Source organism: Miniopterus natalensis, chromosome 5 (genome assembly GCF_054644295.1).
Source record: "Miniopterus natalensis isolate mMinNat1 chromosome 5, mMinNat1.hap1, whole genome shotgun sequence".
Lineage (NCBI taxonomy): Eukaryota > Metazoa > Chordata > Mammalia > Chiroptera > Miniopteridae > Miniopterus > Miniopterus natalensis.
The window spans coordinates 72121383-72144205 of NC_142085.1; the positions used below are offsets into that span (position 1 = coordinate 72121383).

Below are 22823 nucleotides of genomic sequence, written 5' to 3' on the forward strand. Positions count from 1 at the left end.
TCTTCAGTTTATTTAAAGTTATGCCAAGGGGAAAAATGTGAAAAACTTCATTTTTGTTTATGAAAACATTCAGTTTCTACTTAAAGATATGACTCAGATACATTGAAAATGAGTTGAGATGTAGTTTGTGTGTGTGTGTGTGTGTGTGTGTGTGTGTTTTATATGAAGTTTATGGGAAATCACAGAATCAGGGCCTTCTCATTAAGACTGCTGCCAACGCTTTTCGACAGTAGAATAACAAATCTACCTTTTGGGTCCATAGACATCATAGCAAAGGTTCAGATAAGTGGTTTTGAAAAATAGTTCAATGATTGCCGTTCCCTGGGGATGGACCCCAGTTCTAAGCATACTTTGGATGGCTTTTCCTCTGTGACTATTATATATCTTTGAAAATGTGTCATTATTTATGTTCAAAGATTAAGCTTCTTATATTGAAAACTATGTTTTTATATTATGTACTTCAAGAATTCAGGATTTTGAATATAAAATCTAAAAAATAAAATAAAGGGCATACTTTTATTAGAAAAATATCAATAGGGTTACATTATAAAATTGTATATTGTCTTAACTCAAGCTGCTATAAAAAAATATCAGAGACTGGGTGGCTTAAACAACGTAAATTTATTTCTCATAGTTCTAGGAGCTGGAAAGTCCAAAATCAAGATGCCAGAGTAGCTGGTTGATAGCTGCCTTCCTGGCTTATAGGCCACTACCTTTCCCTGTGTCCTCACATGGCGGAGAGGTGGAGAGACAGCAAGCCATCTGGTATCTCTCTTTGTAAGGGCATTAATCTCATCAGGAGGACCCCTCCCTCATGACCTCATCTAACCCTAATTACCTTACACAGCCCCACCTCCAGATACCATCACATTAGAAGTTAGGTCTTCAGCATAAGAGTTTTGAAGGGATACAAACATTCCATTCATAACATATATAATGAACTTTAAAGTCGAGTCATACTGCTTGTTTACAGTTTCCACTGAAGTGGAATAACACGTGAATTATTTAAATTGGCACATTTTACTCACCTTGTATTAATACATAATTTGATGGTTGTGATGATGATGTTAGAGGAATCAGTGCTTGACCAGAACTCTAAGTGACTTGCCCTAAAACTCTTTGATTTCTGAGGTTATTTTCTTATTATTTGTGGCTCTTACTGTGAAAGTTATGCAGAAGATAGCAGAAGTTGACTACCTCTGAGGTAACAGGGATGGCTACTCAAGTTTCAGATTTAGAAATGATAGCTGTTATTATGAAGCCAGCTATTTTGATATTATCAGGACCAATGGTGTAATGAATGTGAAAGAGTTTTGAGAATGGGCTTACTAAAGATTAGTCTAGTATATGTTAGCCTTCAAAATGTCAAAGCATTATTCAGTATGTTTTTAAGAAGGAGTGAAGAATGTTGGTCAATCAGTGAGTTTTTTAAATACAAGAACTTCTAGCATATCATGGCATCATAATAACTAATAGGGAAAGTATGTAATAAGAATATATTAAATATCTACATAGTAATGACCTTAAATATCTATATAACTAATATGTAGTGGAGTAGTTAGGAAAAATCAACTTATAAGTTTTATTTATACTCAAATAATTCTGTCACTCAAATTCAGTTGTTTATTTAAACCATGAGTTGGGCTCAAATTCCTGTTTTCATTCATGATAAACTTGATCAAGAATAGTTATATATATTTAAAGTTAAATTGTTAATTTTTCTTGTATATTTACAGTCACAGTATATTTAATGGTCTTGTTTACTAGCTTTTAAACAGTCTATTATTCCTCTTTTTTTTTCCTCTTTTGGTTAAACTGAGCTTTTCTGAACTGAGGTTCATTTTTCTAGCAAAGAAAAGGGAGGACCTTTGTATTCTCACAAAATTTATTTTGCAGAAATATCTGAATGTTGTTTAAGGAGCAAAATGAGTTCTACAGAAGTAAGTCCCCCCCCCCAATTTAATTAAATGATAGAACTGGATCTAATTATAAGATGATTTTTGAACTGATTAAATCATTCGGAAAAATTTCTAAAATATCTTTCCACTTTTGCACCATACATTTCAGAATCTGACATAAATCTAAACACTCTCATTTCCAGGTCATGTCAAAAAAATCTAAACTGTTTGTTTTGCAATAGTTTTCAAAGACATGGAAGCCCATTATCCAGAAGCAGTTCTTTTCTTATTAACACTTAGGATGCAGTCACACAAAACGAGGCCCTTCATCACTGGGTTGTTTGTTTTGTAATTAAGGAGGAGGGAAAAGAGGACTTTCTGATAGTTTTACTCAGGGCACAGATTTCATATTATGGTAATGCTTATTATTATTTAGTGGGCAATAATTATATAATATTTATATAACTATATTTAAGTATTATATATTGTTTATACATTTATATATTATATTTAGGAACAACAATTCTGTATGTTGTTCCTATATAATGATATATATAGTTTACCTGAAGTATTACTAAGACTTGTTACTACATATTTCCTTTCAATATGCTTTGAATTAAAGGAAATATTAAAGGTAAAACAAACCCTGAAATGAACCCCACTGTTAACTTCATAGCTTTTGTTGACTTACTGTTAATTTTATTGAAGTTCTTGCTTTAAAACAACAAGACTCACTCGTCTGAAACTCATTTGAAAATAAGAAATCAAAATGTTTTAGTCTTCTGGTAAGAGCCTTCTCTTTAAGGCAAAGGTAGGACAGCACACTGGAGGCCTCTGACTTGTATAGAAGGAGTCTTGACTATCAAGTATTATTTTTATGATCACAAGAAAGTTGCTAAATATCTGAATCTTCAGCTATTTTCTTCTGTGAAATTGAGATAACAACTGAGATCAAATGAGAAAATGAATAGGTGATTCAAAAGCTATTTTTGGACTGAAAAATGCATTTATATAGTCATACTTCTATATGAAACTTACAGATAAAAGGAGTCGTGCATTTTCATTGGGTTTTTCAGATATCCCAGGTTTTACCCATTTAAAGTACCAAAATATTTTCTAGTTGAGCTTTTTTAATTGAGAATTTTTCTAAAAATTATTTCATATGTATATATTCACATATATATTAAAATGTGTTGATAGTATTGCCTTATATTTACATATTCATTCATTTAATCACTAACAAAATGTTGTTGAGAGCAGTTTTGTGCCATGAACTATGCTAGAATCTTCATATAAGCTCATGGAAAAACCGACACAGGTCGTTTTCACAAAGTATATAAGAACTGGTGGGGAGACAGGCATTAGGTAAAAACAACTAAGCAATAAAGGTACACAAATTGTGGTAAGTGCTAAGAAGGAAAACAAGACACAACTACAAGAAAGAACAGGGGAACACTACTTTAGATTGAGTGACCAAGAAAAATCTCTCTGAGAAAGTGAAATTTAAGCTGAGATCTGAAGGATGAGAGATAGCCAGTCTTACAGAACGTGGGGGAGAGCATTTCAGGGACAGAAACATGGATGAGAGGCCTTATAGAAAAAGGACCCTTTTTGTTTTCAAGAAAACTGACAAATGCATGGTGGCTGGAACACAGTGACATGGAGAACTGTCTGACATAGATTTAGAGTCCAATACAGATTATGAAGCACAATATAGAAAATAGTTCAAGGCAACCAGTTGAGATACATAAGACATTGTTTTTTTGTTTGACAAATATGGACACCGAGGGCAGCGGAGGATGACTTGACCAGTGATACCTTGCCAGTAGCTTAGATTAGAGCTCCAGTCTCTGACACCTAGTCCCGGGCTCTTTCTCTTATGAAGATCTCCTGGCTGAACATTTTCATACTTTCCTAATGCCCAAGGTCATAATTGTGCAATCAGTTAATGAACTGAAGCCCTAAGGGGGCAGTTGGAATGTGGAAGGCCAGTCTTTCAGATTCTTGTGCTTGCATCATCCTTTTCTGTGTCCTCTGCTCCTGGGTAACTGTCACAGGATGTCAATTGTGACATTTTCCTTTTCTGAGGAGCTTCAGCATGGTAATTAGCATAGTTTCTTAAGTATGTGTAAAGTAATCCTAAATGGCCTCTGAGTAAGAGTCCATTGAACTGTTGTATTAATATAGTCAATGCACTCAAGTGTGTAGACTTTGATATGTTTTCTGACTGTTCAGAAGCAAAGTTCTTTTGGTCCTTATTTAAGTATTTTCCTGGTAGGTGAAGTTGTGAGAGTCCAGTATTAGACAGCTGAGGTATTACTGGTGTTTGGGAGGGAAACTGCGTATCTTCTGTTATTTTGTTGTCTCCATAGACCAGACAGTGAGTATAATTATTCCTAATTTTAAAATTTCTTTTACATTGGAAATCTTTGCCTGTAAAATACAACATATTCGTCTGTAGCAAAGGGCAGCATGCCTGCTGCTCATTATAAAAGGTTTGGGTTCCCTAAACTCAGGGTTGTTTTGCTGTAAGGCAACCCATTGCAAGTGCAGATGCCGTGTCCCCCTGTGGAATGATGAAGATCTCATGGGTAGTTAATGGATATAAGGGATATTCATGGACATCATTAGTGAACACGTTGACCAACTTGTTTGGTCAGTGGGGGAATAAATGATCCTCCATTTTTTTGCCAGTTAATGCCAATGAATTGAAGAAGTGGTCATAACCTAAGTACTCAGAAATAGGTTCAAACTTCCTTGGGACTTCCTTGCCAATCTCTGGGTCAACTTTAGATCCACCCCATTGTGACAGGTATTACAGTGACTCATCTGGTCTGGAGGAAGGTTCGGACTCTCTCCAGACAACAGTTATAATTTCACTTGCTAAGCATGGAAGGAGGGAATTTGAAACCATTGCAGGTAGGAGACAATCAAATAGCTAGAACTTTGACTGGTTCACTTGAAAGGTGGAGGTGTGGGGTGTATAATAGTTGTTAAAGAAGAATGGCAATAACTGGTCCATTTTAGAGTTCAGTCATCCTGCGATTTGTCATAGCAACCTTAGATCCCTTAGGAGACAGTAAAAGGTTTCAGAGTTGTTGCAGTGGGTCTGAGCTGCTGTAAAGGAGCTTTGGCCTTCTTGGGGAAGTTTACCTGAAACAAAAAGCTTCTATGGAAACCATAGGTGAGGTGTTGACTTGTATTTGGACTCTTACTGCCCTGGAATGCTGATGGAATGATCTATTAGAAAATGAGAAATCAACTCAAAGAAATCTAGACAAATTGTAGGAGTCATCTCATTTGCCTTGGAAAAGCCTCATAATTATGTTGAAACAAGGATAGAACTTGAGAGATGTTATAATAATAGGGCAGTAAATGCCCTCAATTAAAATAGACCCCTTAAAACAGTCACTGCTGTGCAAATCAAGCTCCAGTCATCTAAAGGTACTGAATACCATAGCCACAGTTAGAGTGGTTATGGCTATTAAGTCTAGGGGTTCCCCAAGCTGAAATAGATGGCATCAGTGATGAAGATCTTGCTGCCTAATACAGAGTATTCATTGCATGGACTGAAAACTTTAGAAGTGCATAAGATTGAGCCCGGAGCCAGCTGTCAATCAAAACTGAAAGTAAATTCACCTCGTTTACTAACAAGGAGCTATTCTCTCTCTGTGACTCTAAATTTCTCCCCCTCTCTCTACCCCAACTTTAGCTTCTTTAAGGAGAAAGATAAATGTTAGGAATGAGGCTGAAGTCTCCCTGTCCTGCCAGAGGACCAAAATTCTTAAGCACTCATCCAAATAATATGTAAGAAATGTGTTATATGCTGGGAAACTCTGGGAGGGGAGGGACTTAAACTTCTAAATTGCCCAAATCACCATTCTACCCATCCCATGGAGGGAGGGGATGTCTGAATTCAGTGAATGTGGCTTGCAGGGTTTGCAGTGAGGGAAGGAAGCTAATAGACCTTGTGAGTGGGGCCCATTGGGCCAATTCAATGTAGCATTGTTGTAGCTTTCACTACTGAATTTTACATGATTACACTGTAAATGTTTATAAAATCTAGTGGGGATGCTCCTGATCCAGAAGAGCTGCATATAGAGAAGTGCTGATATGTGGGGGCCCCACAACCCTAGTGACCTCTTTTGAGCTTCACATCACTTTGACTTTCCTGGTTGGAGACTCTGGCAAAAAGAGGCAGCCTCCACCTGGAGGTAACACTTGGAGTTTTGGACTCATCCCATCCCTGACATGGACACCAGGTACACTCCTGTTGAGTCACACTGAACAACTGGTCCATGGAAGCCTTGTATCTCTTCACCCTGACATTCTTACTTTGGAGTGGTTCAGCTCATACTTAGTTAATAACAAGGGGGGAAGGGCCCAATAAGCCTCGATTGTCAAGTGGAAATGATGTGGTCGGGAAGGCAGATGGGCCGACACCAGCATCATCTTTACTTCACATGAAAAAGTGGTAGTTCTCCCTTTGGGGAAAATTTTACCCGCCTGATTCACAGGAGGTTCTGTTAAGTGCCTAGGCCTGAGTCAATGATGGATTGGCTAAATCGAAACCTCGTATTCACTGGGCTGCTGTGGCTGTCCAGCCTCACCATCAGCTCTGCAGAATGGATATTGCCTGTGCTCAGTGTGCAGACTTCAAGGCAGTTCTCATAGTGCTGGCCAGTACTTCCCCTAATGAATCTTGTTATATATTTACTGTCTCTGGGAATGTTGCCAGTGACCTAGTTGTTTGGTCTGCCACTTGAAAAACTACCAACTGGCAGATTAAAAACATCCCTCTTGGGGGCCACAAGCTGCGGAAATGGTTAAGCTGTCAGGGTCATTCATGAAGACACTTATGATGAGTACCTATTCTCTGATGAGAACCAACTGGAATCAAGCTGCTGGTTCAGCTGCACCAACCAGACTGCTGCCACCATTGCCGCTTAGATTCTTTATTGTACTGGATGGAGCACACCCATAGTCATGGGCACGAAGTAAAGCACTGTGTGTCTCAGATGGAGGGGTGACCAGCATAGAAGATTGATAACTACTGCTAACAGCGGACTTTTTTGTCTCAGGGAGAGAAGACATTTTATAGGTGTTTATCCCTCCCATCCCTGACAGATCGGCAGCATTGGACTCCCTTATAGGGCCTGCAGTGGTACTTCACTGCTATTGACACTTTCTCAGGTTATGGTTTTGCTCGTCCATTTCAATAAGCTAACTCCAGCCACACCACTGTGACCCTTGAAATTGATCTATGTAAGTCTGACAGTGGTGCACCATTTACCATAGAAGCCAGGGCTGCTAGGCAAGGTATTCAGTGGCTCTCCCTGCTTCCTATCATCCACAAGCATTTTATATTGTTGAGCATTGGAACAGTTTCTTAAAATCAATTCAGAGATTTATAATGCCGCCTCCATGACCACATTCTGGCCCACAAACATTAGTAAGACAATTTGGTTACTGAATCCAGCTGGCTGTTAGACATCATCTCTCAGCCACTTCCTGGGTTATGATCAGGATGAAAGGGGTGAGAGGTTATATCAAATTTTATATTTTGAAAATTTGAGGTATCACCCCAACCATTTATAGACATGATGAGTCTTTTTTTCCTCCTAACAGCTACCCTAGACCAGTCTGTTTGGTACACCTTCTGGTGGCAGCCTAGTCAAAAGGGGTTGGAACAGAGGATTCCAACTTATTCTAATTCAGCCACTTGAATTTTCTTGTTGGATTGAATCATCCTAGATGGCAATGATATTGATCACTTGATTGAGCAAACTGCTCTCCGAGTCCCCCTAGAGAGGCCCTTGTAGGTAAAGTGTGGGGGCAAATGGCCTTGGCCCTCTTGCTCATGACATTTCTGGGTGAATGGCCTGTGTGCAAGTAGGAGATGACTGGAAAGAGAAGTTGTAGCTACTGGAACATGACACAAGATTCTGTAGTGATGGGGACAGAGCAACAAGTCTGAATGTGTGGATAGAAAGCCTGGGAGGTGCAGTGGTTAAAAAGCATTCATGATTTTTGTCTTTCAGAGCCACTCTTAGAACCTTCCTCTGAAGGAAATGCCCTCCCATACTGTTAGATGCACCTTAAATTTAACAGTTCTGTTCTGCTACCCCCTACAGCTCTGACATGATCTGAACAACATTTCCCATAACCTTACCAAGTCTATAAGCCTCAGTAGAAACTGACCCAACTCTTTCACTTCTTATGCAAAGCTCCTATGAATACCTTTTAGATGTCTCCCCCATCAGTCCCAGAGTTGTTATTCATTCATTCCATGGGGCAGATAAATGCAACTGGTTAGTGGTGTGGATATACAGAGATAGAATTGACTGGTCCCCAAAACAAGATTAGACACAGCTATTGGAGTTGAACTGGGAGTCTTAAGGTCAATCAACTGAACTGGAAGCCATGTTCAAGGCACCATCCACCTGTGCCTTCCCAACTGATGTCGATTCCATTTATAGGGTCCCAAAAATTATAAAAACACTTTCTGTCTGGGGGCTCTGTGTACATCTTGGAACTGTACGTGTGTAGAACACTTTTATATTAGGGGTGTCATAAGAGACTTCACGCACTTAAGGATTATAGATCATATATTTGTCAAATGTGGAGCTCTGTCCAAAATGAAGCTACTTTTGGTCCCTCAGGGGAGTTTCATAGAGAGGTAACTGACTCATAATTTGTGTGTGCCCTGTTGGCCATTATCTCTATTTCCAGTTAGAAAAGGTGATAACAAATTTGTGCCTATTTTATCTGAGGTCATCAATAACAGCATCTTGGCCCTGGAATGCATTCAGCCCAGGCTTAGCTCACTAGCCATGGTTGTTAGAGATGACAGAATTGTCCTAGAGTTCCTCCTATGGGGCACTTTGGTATCTGCAGACCAGGTGGAAAAGTCAATACAGAAACTTAAGGATAAAACCACCTGACTCTCTAAAGTTTGTCTTTGATGGTTTATGAGCTTTGTTGAGCTGAGTTGGTATGGAACTCTGGAATACATGGTTGAAGTCACTTCTTCAGGTGGTCTAATCCTGCTGTTCAGATGAAGTTAGATACAGAGTTAGAGGAAAGGAAGGACCCAGTGACTCTGGTTTCTGGCTTTATGTAGAAGGAAAATATTGAACAGTAAAGACAGAATTAGTGGAGGAGTAATAGAGCCTAGCACTAGACATATTAAAGTTTGATATGGTTGTGAGATATTTATATAGACATATAAATTAGGAGTATCTGAGCATTTGGAACTCAGGATGGATCTCAGGAGGTGATAAAAATGTGGGAATCTACAGCATATAGGTGGCATTTAGGACATAAGAGTGCATGAATTATCTAGGGAGGAAGTACAGAACTTGAACGGTTTGGGGCAGGTCATGCATTTTGCCAATAGCCCCACCTCTGCCGACCAGCTTTGCTCCTTCAGATTACCCACATGGCTCTTGAGTGTACTCGGGTGTGTCAGCCTCAACAGGAGAAGAGGGAAGGAGATTAAACAAAAGGCAGATATGATTACTGTATTGATTATTCTATGGCATTTGCTCTACAGTGGCATAGACATAATTTGCTAAATGTTTATTGAAAAATAGGCTCTTAGGCTTTGGATTTTATATTCTAATATACATACCACATCAGTAAGCTGGCTAAGGAGCCTGTTATAAATTTGTGGTGGCTGTTTAGTTTTGGTTCCATATGGTCTTTTTCAAACCAACAATTTGAAAGCTTAGCGTACATACAGGAATTTTAAATTACTTTCCTCTCCACTCTCTGGGGTATTAAGTTGTTGTCAGAATTATATGAGTGTACTTTTGGTTTTCTTTTTTCTCCCATGTTGGCTCTGTTTTATCTCTAGATTTCTAATATCTTTCTTTGGGACTTTTTCCAAAGCTGTCTTACAGTTAGTTAGCCAATAATGAAAAGTAGCAGGAAATGTATACATAAGAGCCTGTAGGCATTTATAACTTTGGAGAAAGAGGGTGCTTGGTGGGTTACTAGACAATATTCAGAATACGCCGTGGGGAACAAATGAAGAAGAGGGGTACAAAGCACCAGCCGTGTACTGCTCATGGAGAATCAGGAGTCAAGGCGAACATGAAGGGTGCGCCCCACGAAACTGCAGTAACTGACTTGTTTTCTCAAGTAAAAAAATGTTATATGATTCCTACCCAACCTAAGAGTTGTCATAAATGATGAAATTAATCTTGTTTTGCATATTACTTTGAAGGATATTCATGCATTTGACAAACACTAGTGTAGCATCGACACCGTGCAAGTCACTGCTGTAATGTGTTGGCTGTAAGCTTTGCTTTTATCAGAATGTGGGACAGGCCTCATTGATTGCACTTAAATAATTGGAAGGTAGACCTGAGGGAATTATATAGAGTTTCTAGAGGTCAAAGTGCCATTTTCAGTATTTTCAAATGTAAGAGAAAACAAACATTTACCCAAAATAAGGCTCTTATTGGCTTTTAAAAACATCTAGTACCTTTGAGTTTGGCAATTTTATTAACTCATTTGTACCTACAGAGTATGCCCTAATAATTAGCATTAAATGACAGCTATATGCCTGATTTTAAGCATGGGTAGTGAGAGCAATTATTGTTAAGTGAAATACATTTGATAGGTGGAGTCTTTGAAAATATGTAGTTCATGCTGAGAAAATAAATACTGTCTATGCCATTGACACTCTGGAAATCTTTATTTTACAGATGGAAAAATGGATGCTTAGAAATAATGGTTTATCTGTTTGTTCCAGATCATATAATTACTTGGTGGCAGTACATTGGGCCAGAAGGGCATCCTAGCAATTATCTGTTCATAAATTGTTATTAAAAAAGCATTGATGTAATTTTTCTCCTTAGTTGAATAGCCTAAAGTAAAGACATACCATTTTACTTTTATGATTCTAGGAACACTTTGATGCCCTGATGTGAACCAAAGTAAAGATTACATTTCTCATCAAAACATTCGTAGTTATTTGTACTCTTTAAAAGTTAAAGCTACAAATAACATTTGTTTTTATGTTTATAGTTCCCTTATTTACACGAAGTTTACACACGCTGCTCGTTGCCCCTGCCACTACCCTCTGCTTTGCGCCCCCCCCCCCCAAGATTGGGAAAGAAAATTACCATCCAGGCAGCCCTCTTTGCTTCACGAAGATTTATTTTGTGCTCTTCAGGGTATTAGGTATGGTTCGCTGGGTCTCTATAGTAACAGGACCAGATATAGACGTTGCTTCAGTGAACATTTCTTGAGCTCCTAAGAGTTTAGAAAATATTGAATGACTTCTAATCCCTTACGAAAGTAGCCATCTCAGAAGCATATTCTGTTGAATTTAAGAATTCAGATTTATACCACAGTACTCAAGAAGCTTTAACTGCTTGAGATTTGGCTGCAAAGAAGACATTAATTACTTTTAGTGATCCTAACCATAACAAGGAACAAAGAACTGAACTGTCAGAATGGCATGTCTAAAATAATTGATCGATACGTTTTTTTAACCCTGGTAGAGCCAGGCAGCTGTCCTGTAAGCGCTGCAGTGGCCCCGGCCTGGGCTGAGCGCGCTGCAGGTGGATGTTCGCCCCGGCCGCTTGCAGCCGCGGCCCCAGGAGCGGCCTGTACTGTGGGGAGACAGCGCCGTCTGCAGTTGCGAAGCGCACAGAGCTTTCCGCCGCCCTGCCCGGACCTGAGCTAGGTGATGGCTTTCCACCCAGCTCCTTTCTTGAAAATGAAAACACTTCAAGGAACACTTGTGCTACAGATGACTCAGAATGAGGTATTTTGACTCCTTGGCTCTGTAGGTCTTTATTTTGAACCCTTTGCCTCACTGTGTCAGTTAGAGCCACACTGTAAAGATCAAGGGGAAAAAAAAACAACGAAGGAAAAAGAAACCATCCCAGAAGTATGTAGACAATTTGGAGGCAGTGATTCCCATAATGCCCGTAAACACTAAATTGAAATGTTAGGAGGAACTTAGGAAATGAGTTTAGTCTTTCTTTTGACATCTCCAAGACACAGTTTTAAAAGGATGAATTGGAAAAGTTGCATAGTGTTGTTTTCTCTAAAGAAAACAATTCTTTTTTATGAACCATTAGATAAAAGGGAACCTCAGGGCCAGAGAATAGGCTCGTTTGCATTCCAATTTTCCTTGAGTTCAGCTCTTGTTCACTTCCCATTTCTTTGGAACCTAACATATCTCTTCTTCTATAAACATAAAAGGCTTTATTTTAGAAAACATTTTACATAAAGTGATAATCTCTGTGTGAGCATTTCTAATTGTGTGCCCATCCCTTCCTCTACCTCAAATAAAAATGCATAAAAGTCTAATTAAATGAAAATGCCTGAAGTTATCTTCCCACTTGGTCAGGATACATGTGTGTGGTGAGGGGAAGAAAATTTTGTAGTTAATGGAGCGAGAGAATGATGAAAGTGAACTCTTACAGGCCCCTCCTCCAAACAAACGAACGAACAAAAACAGCGTAACATGTTGGTTGGAGACCTTAACTAGCACCAAAGTTTATTTAATCTTCATTTAAATGAGTACCATTCCCTAACTTGCCACGAGGTATTTTTTTTCTACAGAAATGTTTTGCTTTACAAGAAATTACAGTAAAATTTGCTTTTAGACAATTTTAACGCAGGGATTTAACTCCTTGCACAGCTCCACCAGTGGTCTGTGAATGTGTCACCATGGCAGCAGGTTGACAGCCTAGGAATCGGGATAAATGCTGTCCCTTAGATTCCACCCAGAGGCAGGAGCTGCTGATGGGGGCGACCTCTGACGGCAAGTCGTCTTACTAGAAGCAGGAGGTCGTGGAAAGCCATTGGTCAGAGCCAAGAGTGTTTACTCTCCAGGCCTCCTCCTCGTTAACCTAAATAACCGCACTGCTTGTGGAGCCGGAGGCCGCCGAGCAAGGTGTTTTTAAGGCTACCTGGATGCTGGTTAGAGACAATGAACCTCTCAGAGGGTTCCGTAATCTCCCAGCCGGCTTCATTCTGCTCCCACTGCAGAGTGGAATTTATTGGCTGTTGAACTTCACACACACGCACACACACAACTTACTTCCAAATAAAACTGGAATTAGTTTCAGGTTTTTTGGACTTTGAATGAGGTAAGTTGTATTTAGCTTTTGGTTGAAGCGTTATAATTATTATTATGTTACGTGGTAAGTGATACCTTTAAGTATAGGCCGTTCTAGCTCAGAGAAAAGTATTAGCGAAAATAAGTTGTATGGATTTTTCTCACTTTTGGCACGAGGATGATAGAAGAAATATGTGCATGAAAATTGAGCAAGTAGGTCATAAAGAGAAAATCCCTAATTCTGCCCATGCTGAAACTTGTAAGTACATTTGTCTTCATAAAATTTAACTACTGGAATTGCATTATGCTAATGCTCAAAGCCATGCATGTGATGCAATAATTGATATTTAATAGATTACGTTTTATTAGAAAATGTTAATAGTGGACTTTGAGTAGTTTTCCCTTATAGGGTCATGCTGCAGGATTTTAAATGTTAATACCAGCTATTTAAATAAAAAGACTTTTAAAAATAATTTTTTATTTTGAAATTTTGTGCTGAATTTGGATTTTTCATTAGATTTCAAATGTGTTCATCTTGATGAGAAGTGTTTTATATTTTTAAGAGATCAACTATTTAAGAGAGCAAATATTGCTATAATAAGTAACTTCATTATTTTTCTAAAACTCTAAAAGTAAGATCAAGTTTAATTTTAACTTTAAAAAATTTTTTTATTTCTAGTTGGTTTTCCCTTCATTTGGATGTGCACTTGAGCATGTGCTTTGATTTAAAAACTTTATATGGAAGCCTTTGGTAACTCTGGTTTAAATTGTTTAATCACATTTTTGTACCTTTGAATCTCATGAAGAAAGAGTGTGAATTGCTGTTTTGTTGATCAAGGGGCTAAGGTGAGGGTGAATTGTCACAATAATTACGGTATCTTAAAGATTTTCTTTCATCCAGGACAACTGAGAAGAGCTCAGCTCTGTTGGTATTAGTACATTATTCTTGTGAGAAAAACACAGTTGAGGAGGAGGAAAATATCTTCTAATTCTAAGTGTCTGGGAAAACTGATTTACAGCCAGAGTTAGATTGTTTAGGGGACCTGTTTGAAGAAAGGGAAGATGAATTATCACAGCCAATAAGTTTTCCAGTTTGGTTTGCAGGGTCTTCTGAGCATCAGTCAGCGCTCTCCAGTTTCCTGCTCCTTTCTTAGTTGCGGTTACTGTTTTCTGAATCCCGCGTAATTGAATAATGATGTTGCACTACCTTATTTTGCTTCTTGAGTGTTCATTTTTTCATCTAAAGTTTCCTAAGCTACTGAAATATTACTTGTCAAAATGACAACAAAAGCAAATGCCAATAACCATATAATGCTTTGTGTTCTAACTTCTTAAAGAGAGGAAGGGGAGGGAGAGAGGGAGGGAGGGAGAAAAAGAGAGGCCAGTTTTTTTTTTATCTCTACTTTGATTTTTCTCTTTTCCCCTCCTAGTTCTTTATAAGCTATGTTAGAATTTTCAAAATTGTTTGATCTGGCTTTTTGAGCTCATAGCCACCCGCAGAAGGAAGGTGACTGTGTATGTGTGTGTCCGGGGCAGTCTCACGTTTTGCTTTGGGGAAATGGTGCGAGCCAGTTTTGAAGGTAATGCAGCTGTGAAAGAAATACAAAAGCCAGATGACTTCATAAGTCTGTGTTGAGGAAACCAGAATAGATTGTCCTTAGAACCCGCTCTCAGCCATTTTAATTGAGGTCAAAGAGGAAAAAATCGTAAGTATATCTCAATTATTTATTAGGTTTATCTAGAATGAGACCTTCACTGCAGACAGACCTAATCTATAATTTCTCTACTGTTTAACCCTTGAGTTTAACCGCTGTGTAGATCCCTTTTGCATTGGGACTGGGGAGGGTACTTCATTCTTGATGATAGACAAATATTTAGGTTCACAAAAATTGTGAGATTATCTGACTAAATGTCACTTCTACCTAATGAACCAGCTTTGGCTTTTTAAAAGGGTTATAATCAATTGCATAGTTTTTACTTGAACTTGCACAGTTAATGGGACTGTTTCTTCTAACCACATATTTGTATGTGTGAAATTTGCTTGGAGCTGTTTTATCCTATGCCCTTAGCCTTGTAGGTGATTCAAAATGTTACTTCAGTTTGATAGAAAATCTACTCAAACAGGAATTCCATAATTTGTATTTTTTAGTGTGCAGTTATGACACAATCTGTGTTTTATTAACTCTGCCAATGAAGAATTTCACTTTAGGATTAAAACCTGAGGAAAGGTGATTTGTAAGCTTTTTATAACAATGGTTATGCAAGATGGATTTATAAAACTACTTTAGAATAGATTTTAAAACTCAAAACGTGGCTAAAATATTGTAAAAATATCAGATTAAAAGGCAGAATGCTACAGATCCATTTTTTCTTATTATATATACTTTAATTTTAAAAATAAAAAGCTTACTGACAACACCCCAGAATTTTCTTCTTATAAAAGTTGCTGTTTTAGTGGGAGATCAAAAATCTAAAATTTATAAAGTTTAAAAATATAGATGTTTTTATATTCTTCTTTTATCCACATGCTGTGTCAGGAATATTTACATTATATAAAAATCTTTAGATTAGTTTATAAATACATACCGATATATACTGTTTAACTTTAAATTACCTTTAACATTTTATTGTTTACATTTTATCCATCAGTTTGTTTTTAAAGTTAAAGAATTTCTCAGTTTTTCTTAGAAGTAATTGAGATGCCATTGGTCACATGGAAAGTTTTTATATGTTTGTTGAAAATATATTTTAAAGTTTATATATATATATGTATGTATTCAAACCTAAGAGAGATTTTAATAGAAACTTCTGCTAAGACTATTACATATAAATTCAACAATTATATATTAATAAACCACTTTATATACCACTTGTTGAAATTTAAAGGATTAGTTATCAATTACACCTAATAGACAGTGATATTAGGTACATAAGAGTATGTTACACAATGATTGATATTTATGCTTTAAAACAAACGATAGTTAACCTATGCCTATGGCCAAATTCTTTTGAAGTTTCTTGACTGAGATGAGCTGAATTTGTTAAGTGGTCGAGGGCTCTGTTGTCTGGGGGCCCGTTGTGCTTGGCAGGTCATGATAAATGGGGAAGTTGTTCTTAACCTTGTGGTCAAAGCATTCCAACATCTAAAAAAATGAGAGAAAAAACCCAGAGAGATACAGAAAACATTGCTAAAAACATTAGCAAGGATTCTCTATTTAGGGGAATCGGGTCAATTCTTAAGATTACGATTAAAGCATTATTTGCATGAATTCATAAATCTGCACTCAAGTGCAGAAAAATCTAAAGCTGAAGATTGTTATATGTAATACCGGTGGACTTACTCTTTCCTGGCTCAGCGAGAAAATGCACAGTGGAGTTAGCAATTTGAATTTAATTGCAGTGGATTATACCAAATTAACATTATGCTCGTTAAGTATTAGATCTCGGTTTAGAGCTGAACATCCCACTTTGCTTCTTTGTTGTTTCGGTACTACTGTCTGTCTGGTGACACCCAGGGCTGCAAAGAAACTGTAAACCAGAAGTATACAGGAGATAGAGCTATATGGGTACATATCTCTTGGGTGTTTACAGTACACATTTGTGAAGAAAAATAGTCTTTTAACACTTATCTTTCATATATATGCAGAGTATTAGAGCTGAACAATCTAGCCCTGTTCCAAACCTGGGGGGAGTGGAGAACTTTCATATGAGCTGTAACATGATATGTTAAGGCATCTTATGGTTCCTTTTGTGGCATTTTAAGTACTGTGTTACCTTTGATATAGTCCCTTTTGGGTAATAATGAAAAACGTACCATTAGAAGGAGTTTGAAAATTTCCGGAATATTTCATATAGTATATGTGGAGTTTATGGCAGGTGACAAAGGACTGTGACATAATTAAGGAGAAAATATGCCTCAGAATTTTAAAAGCTTATGTGGTCTGACATTTGATTTAATAGGTATATACTGTACATAAATAATTATGCTGTGTTTCCGAGTCATTGTTATACATTTCTTTTTAAATATATCCAACCTTGCAGTGAACTCTTGAATAATTTGAACACTGTTGTGACAGATGTAGTTGATGAAGAGTTACAGCTTATAGGATTTTTTACATTTAAAAACATACTTTCTCCCAGTGTGTGATTTTGTATAACATACCTCCCTAAACCTGGGTCCTGGAAATGAAGATCTTACCCATGGCAGTCCAATACTAGAGGGGTAAAATAACTTCTGCTTTAGGTTTTTGGTGGTGGATTTTTATGTATTAACCTTCTGTCCTACTATTCACAGTGTATGTGTTTATTTTATATACTCTTGCAGTTAAAAACAGAGTCTTCAGTTGTGTCTTTGTACTTTATGTATAACAGTTAAGGAAGGGTTATGGCCATTTTTCTTTGAACTGAAGTAGATGCCGACTTCCAGTTATGCAGTAACATTGCCTCACTGTTACAAATAAGTGGTAGCTTGGGCTTTGGGGAACTGATACCCCGTGTCGGGGGGGGGGGGGGGAGCCTGGGCGAGCAATGATAAAGAAGTTGAAAAGGGAGATACTAAGAGAAGGGAGGAGTACAGAAACTTTCCTAACTCCATGGAAAGGATTGCAGAAATGTATGACTTTTAGAGCTGAATTTTGTTTCTGAGAAGGAATGACACTATAAAAATAGTTTTAGATTATTTAATAATTAGATTTTTACAAAGTCTATCTCTAAGACTTTTGGGTTTTTTACCCCATTTTGCAGAATGGCATTTTATTATTTTAAAAAAACCTCTCAAATTTGTATTGGTATATTAAAACAGAGATATATTTTTAAAACTCTACTTGACAACCTTTGGGATCCAGAGGGGTTTTTTTTTGTTTTTTTTTAATGCTTTGAGTTTTTAGAAGTCAAAAACTGAATTGAAACCTATATAAAAAGTGTAACATAGGTCTTGTTGAGGGTTGTGGAGACCTGTTAGCTGAAGCTGGTTTAGACAGTGTCTCCCTAAGTTTGTATGTTTGGGACTAGCAGCACAGCAATTCGATGCTGCTCTCAACATAAATTATATGTACTTGGCTGCACAAATAATCACAGGTTATCTCATTAAAGTGTGTATGTATTGTACACTAAGTTCTATTAACTTGTAAGTTTAGAAAATAAACATATATTTTTGCCACTGTTCTTAGTAAATAAACATTAGAATAACTTCTGGCAAAAGCCTCTATTGTAAAAAATATATATTTTGTTGAATATTCCAACTAGTATTATTTTGACTCAATTTTTAAGTGAATTCATATACCTACTTTTATATTGTCTTAGCTATGTTACTCTATGCATTCTGAACTAAAATAGAAATATTTTAATTCATATTTATTTAATTCTACCAACTAGAGAACAGGATGCTCTGGGGGAAGCCCATTAAACTCCTAGTATCATCTGATTCAACTAAGTGAAAAAAAGTAAATGTATTAAAAAGAGTCATCTAATTAAAATGTATTAAATGAGAGCATAATTTACATTCCTGGAATGAAGCTGGAATAATTATAAGAAAATACATTTTAACTTCATTATATAATTTAAAATTCAAATTGGTACTTCAAGAAATCTCTTATTCTCACTAAGTCACAACCTAAAGGAAACCCATTCTGCTTTGCCAGGCAGTTATTTACAATAATTTTATCTAACTCAGTCATATAATACATTTTTCTAAATTAAATTTATTTGGGTGACAATGGTCAATATAAAATACATTTTATGATATGCACATTAATACAGAGACTAGGCATAGGCATGGCACAGTATTTGTATAAATACTGTCAATTCAGTCAGATTCGCATTTTAGAGTTTTCACATTTGAAGTACAACCAAAGTTGACAATCTGACTTACATTATATTTTCTACAGAGTTCAGTGAAGAAATAAAGATTTTCTTAAATATCACCTGTAAAAATATGTGTAATCAGTCATTCGTTACATTAGCACACTTTCATTTTTTAAGTGTTTATCTTGGATGGATAGTTGCAGAATTGATCTCTTGTTACCATGTAGAACGTTCTAAGACTTAATCATTGAAGTTCATTTGCAAACAAAATGAAGTCACAAAAGACATCTTTTTAAAACGTCTTCTTCCATTATTCAATTCTTTAATTTTTTTTATTGTCGTTAATGTTTCAGGACTTATAAACAGCAAGATTGAGTAGAAAATAATTGGCATAATTGGTTCCAGCTTTTTTAAAAGATGGAGGATGGGATAAAAGAAACTTGTTCTTTTCTGCAGATTTCTTACGAGTTAATCATGCTTTTAATTCTTACAAAAGTTAATTCATACAAAGGGTCAGAAGTTGCTCAAAGCACCTCATGGTCAGAAGACATGAAAAATTTTAAGGTGATTTTTATACTTGAATATAATAGTTATAATGTAAAACACTCTAGAGATTATATTTTCTACATATATTTTCCAGACATTGAAAGTTTTCATTACTTCCAATCCCAAATCCCACATTCTTTATAATTTATTTTAAAAGCACAGGGTTTTTTTCAATTACAGTTTACATTCAATATTATTTTGTATTAGTTTCAGGTAAAAAGTACAGTTTCTGTTATTTATGTGCATACAGCCTAAAAAACTTGAAGAATGAGTGGTATTGTCAAATAAGAACAAGATTTTTTTTTATAATTGTCTAACTAATAAAATTGGCCGATCTTCCCTACCCCTTCTTCCGCTGTCTCTCGGCACTCGCACTGCTGGCATTAGGTTCCGTTGCCTGTTCACTTATTTACTGTACGTCTCCTCCGCTGGAGTGCACGACCCATGCAGGCAGGGTTTTGTTGCTCTAGGTTGGTGCTCTTCAACAGAAATAGGGTGCAGGCCACATATGTATTTTGAATTTTCTAGTAGCTGCGTTAGAAAAGTTAAGAAGAAACAGGGGAGTTCGTTTTATTTAACCCAGTCGATCTAAAATATCATTTCATTTCTCAGTGTAAAAAAGGTTGAGACATTTTACATTCTTTTTTATACCACGTCTTTGCAATCCCGTGCGCCTTTTGCGCTTCCAGCACCTCTCAGTTTGGACTGGCCGCATTTCAGGGTCTGATAGTCAGCGTGGCTAGCGGTTATTCCGTTGCCCTGCCCAGGCCTAGTTCTTTGTTCCTAGAGTGGTCTCCAGTATGCCCAAGGCATTCAGGGAAGTGTTGTTGAATGAATGGACCTTGCTGTTTCAGACATGAAACAGCAAAAAAACAACAACAAACCCAAAAAACTGAAGTTGTTTTTCACATTACATCTTTTTAACAGTTTTGAGGATGGTGGATGCTAGAGGTTTAGACATTTTCTTCAGAGCACTTCACTCTGCTTACATGGAATTTAAATGTTACTAGTGCTTGGTGAAAACTGGTTTCTTCAGTAGTCCAATGTAAGAGATTCTTTTCATAGTTGATATAAGAAGTAACTGGTAGGTTCTTCTTTAAAAAAGCATTCTATGGAACATTAGTTTCAATTCTTAGTTTAAAAAAAAAAAACCCTAATAAAAGTAACGGGTAAATCTAGCATAGGAGAGAAAGAAAGGCTTGCTGTATGGCGTTCAGTCCTAATTCCATCCCTGGTGGTGGTAGCCGTGGGACATTGGACCTTAGGTTTTGCTTAAGCCTTAGTTTTCTCATTTGTAAGTGAAGGATTTCATCCATCATACCTGTCTTCATAGATTTAATGTGATTACTTATATACATAGTCCAGCACAGTGAATGAAAAAGAATAATTGCTTAACAAATGGCAGTAATTATTATTATAATGCAGTAAAAATTGAACTTTTAAATATTAAGACTTTTTCATCTTAATTTTAAACCTTTAGCTTATATGTTTCTTCATTTTGGGTCCTTAACATATCCTGGTTAAAACGCCTTCATAAATCTGGATTTGAAGTTTACTACAGAAATTGCCTGCAGATTGATTTTTCTGGTTCTCAGTATTGTCATCTGTGAATTGGGGAAAAATTGTATCTACCTAAGCATTGTGCCTGGCATATAATAAACACTCAAAAATTTTAGGTATCATTCACTTAGGTATTATTCATTCATTCATTTATTTTAAAAAATTCAATATTTCAATACATTTCTATGTTTATTATATACTAATAATTTTCTTTAAATAGTTAAACTTTTAATTCTTTTTTTACCTTGCTTTAATGTTGCATGTACTTTAATAACATTAAGTAGATTTAAAATTCATGTTAATGCAGCTACTCAAATGCATTTAACACAATTCGTCGTTCCCCTCTTGGCATATTTTTTGCCCACCTCCTTGAGTGTCTTATGAAAACTAGGCTTTGGATTTAAACTGTGGCCATGAAATTTTGCCTCATTTTTTGGCCTGCTTGTTTCAACTTTGTTCTAAACTAAATTGGTGGTCATTGAAGACAGAAGGTTCTATATATTTTGTAATAATATTCTCTCTTCAATAGCATATATGTTTCAGCAGTCACCATTTTAATGAAGTGTTGCTGATCTCTCAAATGGGAGGGTGTGTTCAAATTTAGGTAAAACTTTCCATTTGGCTTCTAATTTCGTGTTCAAGACACTATAAACATATAACTTTCTTAATGATTCATTTAACTTTTCTCCATCAGTTCTGAAATAAGGTAGGGTTTTGAAGTATTTTAAATTCATAAGTTAACTTTTTTTTTGTATTACTAAATTTTTTTTTTTCCAGGATGGATTAAAGGGTCAGATCATATTCTACTTTATACTTTGCCTCACTCAATAACAATATTCTGTCAATTCTGTCCCAGAAATATCTGTCAAAAACATCCTCTCAACTCCCCATGGCTCCTGTTTTAATTTAGGTCTTTACCATCTCTCATCAATGGATTACTCAATTAGTACACTAATGTTTGGGGATTCTCTTAGTCCATTTGGGTTGCTGTAACAAAATATCACAGGTGAGGTAGTTTATGAACAACAGAAATTTATTTCTCATAATTGTGGAGTTTGGAAAGTACAAGATCAAGACACCAGCATAGTGGTGTCTGATGAGAGCTGGCTTTCTGGTTCAGAGCCATCTCCTCGCTGTGTCCTCAATGGTAGAAGGTCTAGGGAGCTCCATGGGGTCTCTTTTATAAGAGCATTTATCCCATTCATAAAGGCTCCACCTTCATGACCTAAGCACCTCCCAAAGGCCCAACTTCCTTGTCTTCGAAGGTTAGAATTTCAACATATGACTGGCAGGGCGCAAACATAGCAGGGAGCACCTACTTAAGTTTTGGGATGTAGCTAGGGTCAAGACCAGTGCCATCCCTGCTTTCATTGAACCTGTGCTTTCTCTCGAGTTGCATTAGGCTGTTATCTGTCTTTCAGCGCTCACCTTGTCCTTCTTCCACACTGTCTTCTGTGCCACCTCTACTCAGTCTGTTCATTAAAACCTTTAAATAGTCTTCATAGGACCAAGATAATATTCTAAATTCTTTATCATTTATAAGGTCTTCATAACATGGTTCCTCTGGCAAACCCCATGATGAGGCCTGTTTCCTTTAAGACTTAGTTCAGAAGCCACTTCCTTCTTTGCCATCCCCAGCTTCCTTTGACTGGAGTAGATTGTCCTCTGAACACCCACAACACTGTATAGACCCCTCCTATAGTGGTCACGGTATCCTACATATTATTCTTCCCTCATTTGACCATGATCAAATGAATGAAACCCCTAAAAAGAATCACTTTGAATAATGCATAGTTCTTACAATATCTAAGAGGATATCTATACTTCAGTCTTTTATCACGTATTTATTAGCTATGGATCTAGAACTCTGAGGGTACTATTAGTAATCAATAGATGTGACCTCTGCCATTACAATTACTACTTTGAGAGAA

The 22823-nt window shown here is 36.8% G+C and overlaps 1 protein-coding gene across 9 annotated transcripts in view; it reads left to right on the top strand.

The window, feature by feature from the left end:
• The window catches only part of EYA4 (EYA transcriptional coactivator and phosphatase 4), a 207119-nt gene that overhangs the window by 87194 nt on the left and 97102 nt on the right, over positions 1 to 22823 (top strand). For 3 of the 9 annotated variants that reach the window (XM_016204948.2, XM_016204950.2, XM_087817632.1), the window contains exon 1: positions 11580 to 11679. The exons of 2 other annotated variants lie outside the window; for them this stretch is intronic. In XM_016204948.2, coding sequence (XP_016060434.1) covers positions 11602 to 11679 — 78 coding nt within the window. In that variant the 5' untranslated portion in view covers positions 11580 to 11601. Of the gene's footprint in view, positions 1 to 11526; positions 11680 to 12741; positions 13016 to 22823 lie in introns of those variants that run through there. 4 more of the 9 variants (XM_016204947.2, XM_016204949.2, XM_016204960.2 and 1 more) reach the window with 3 other exon arrangements.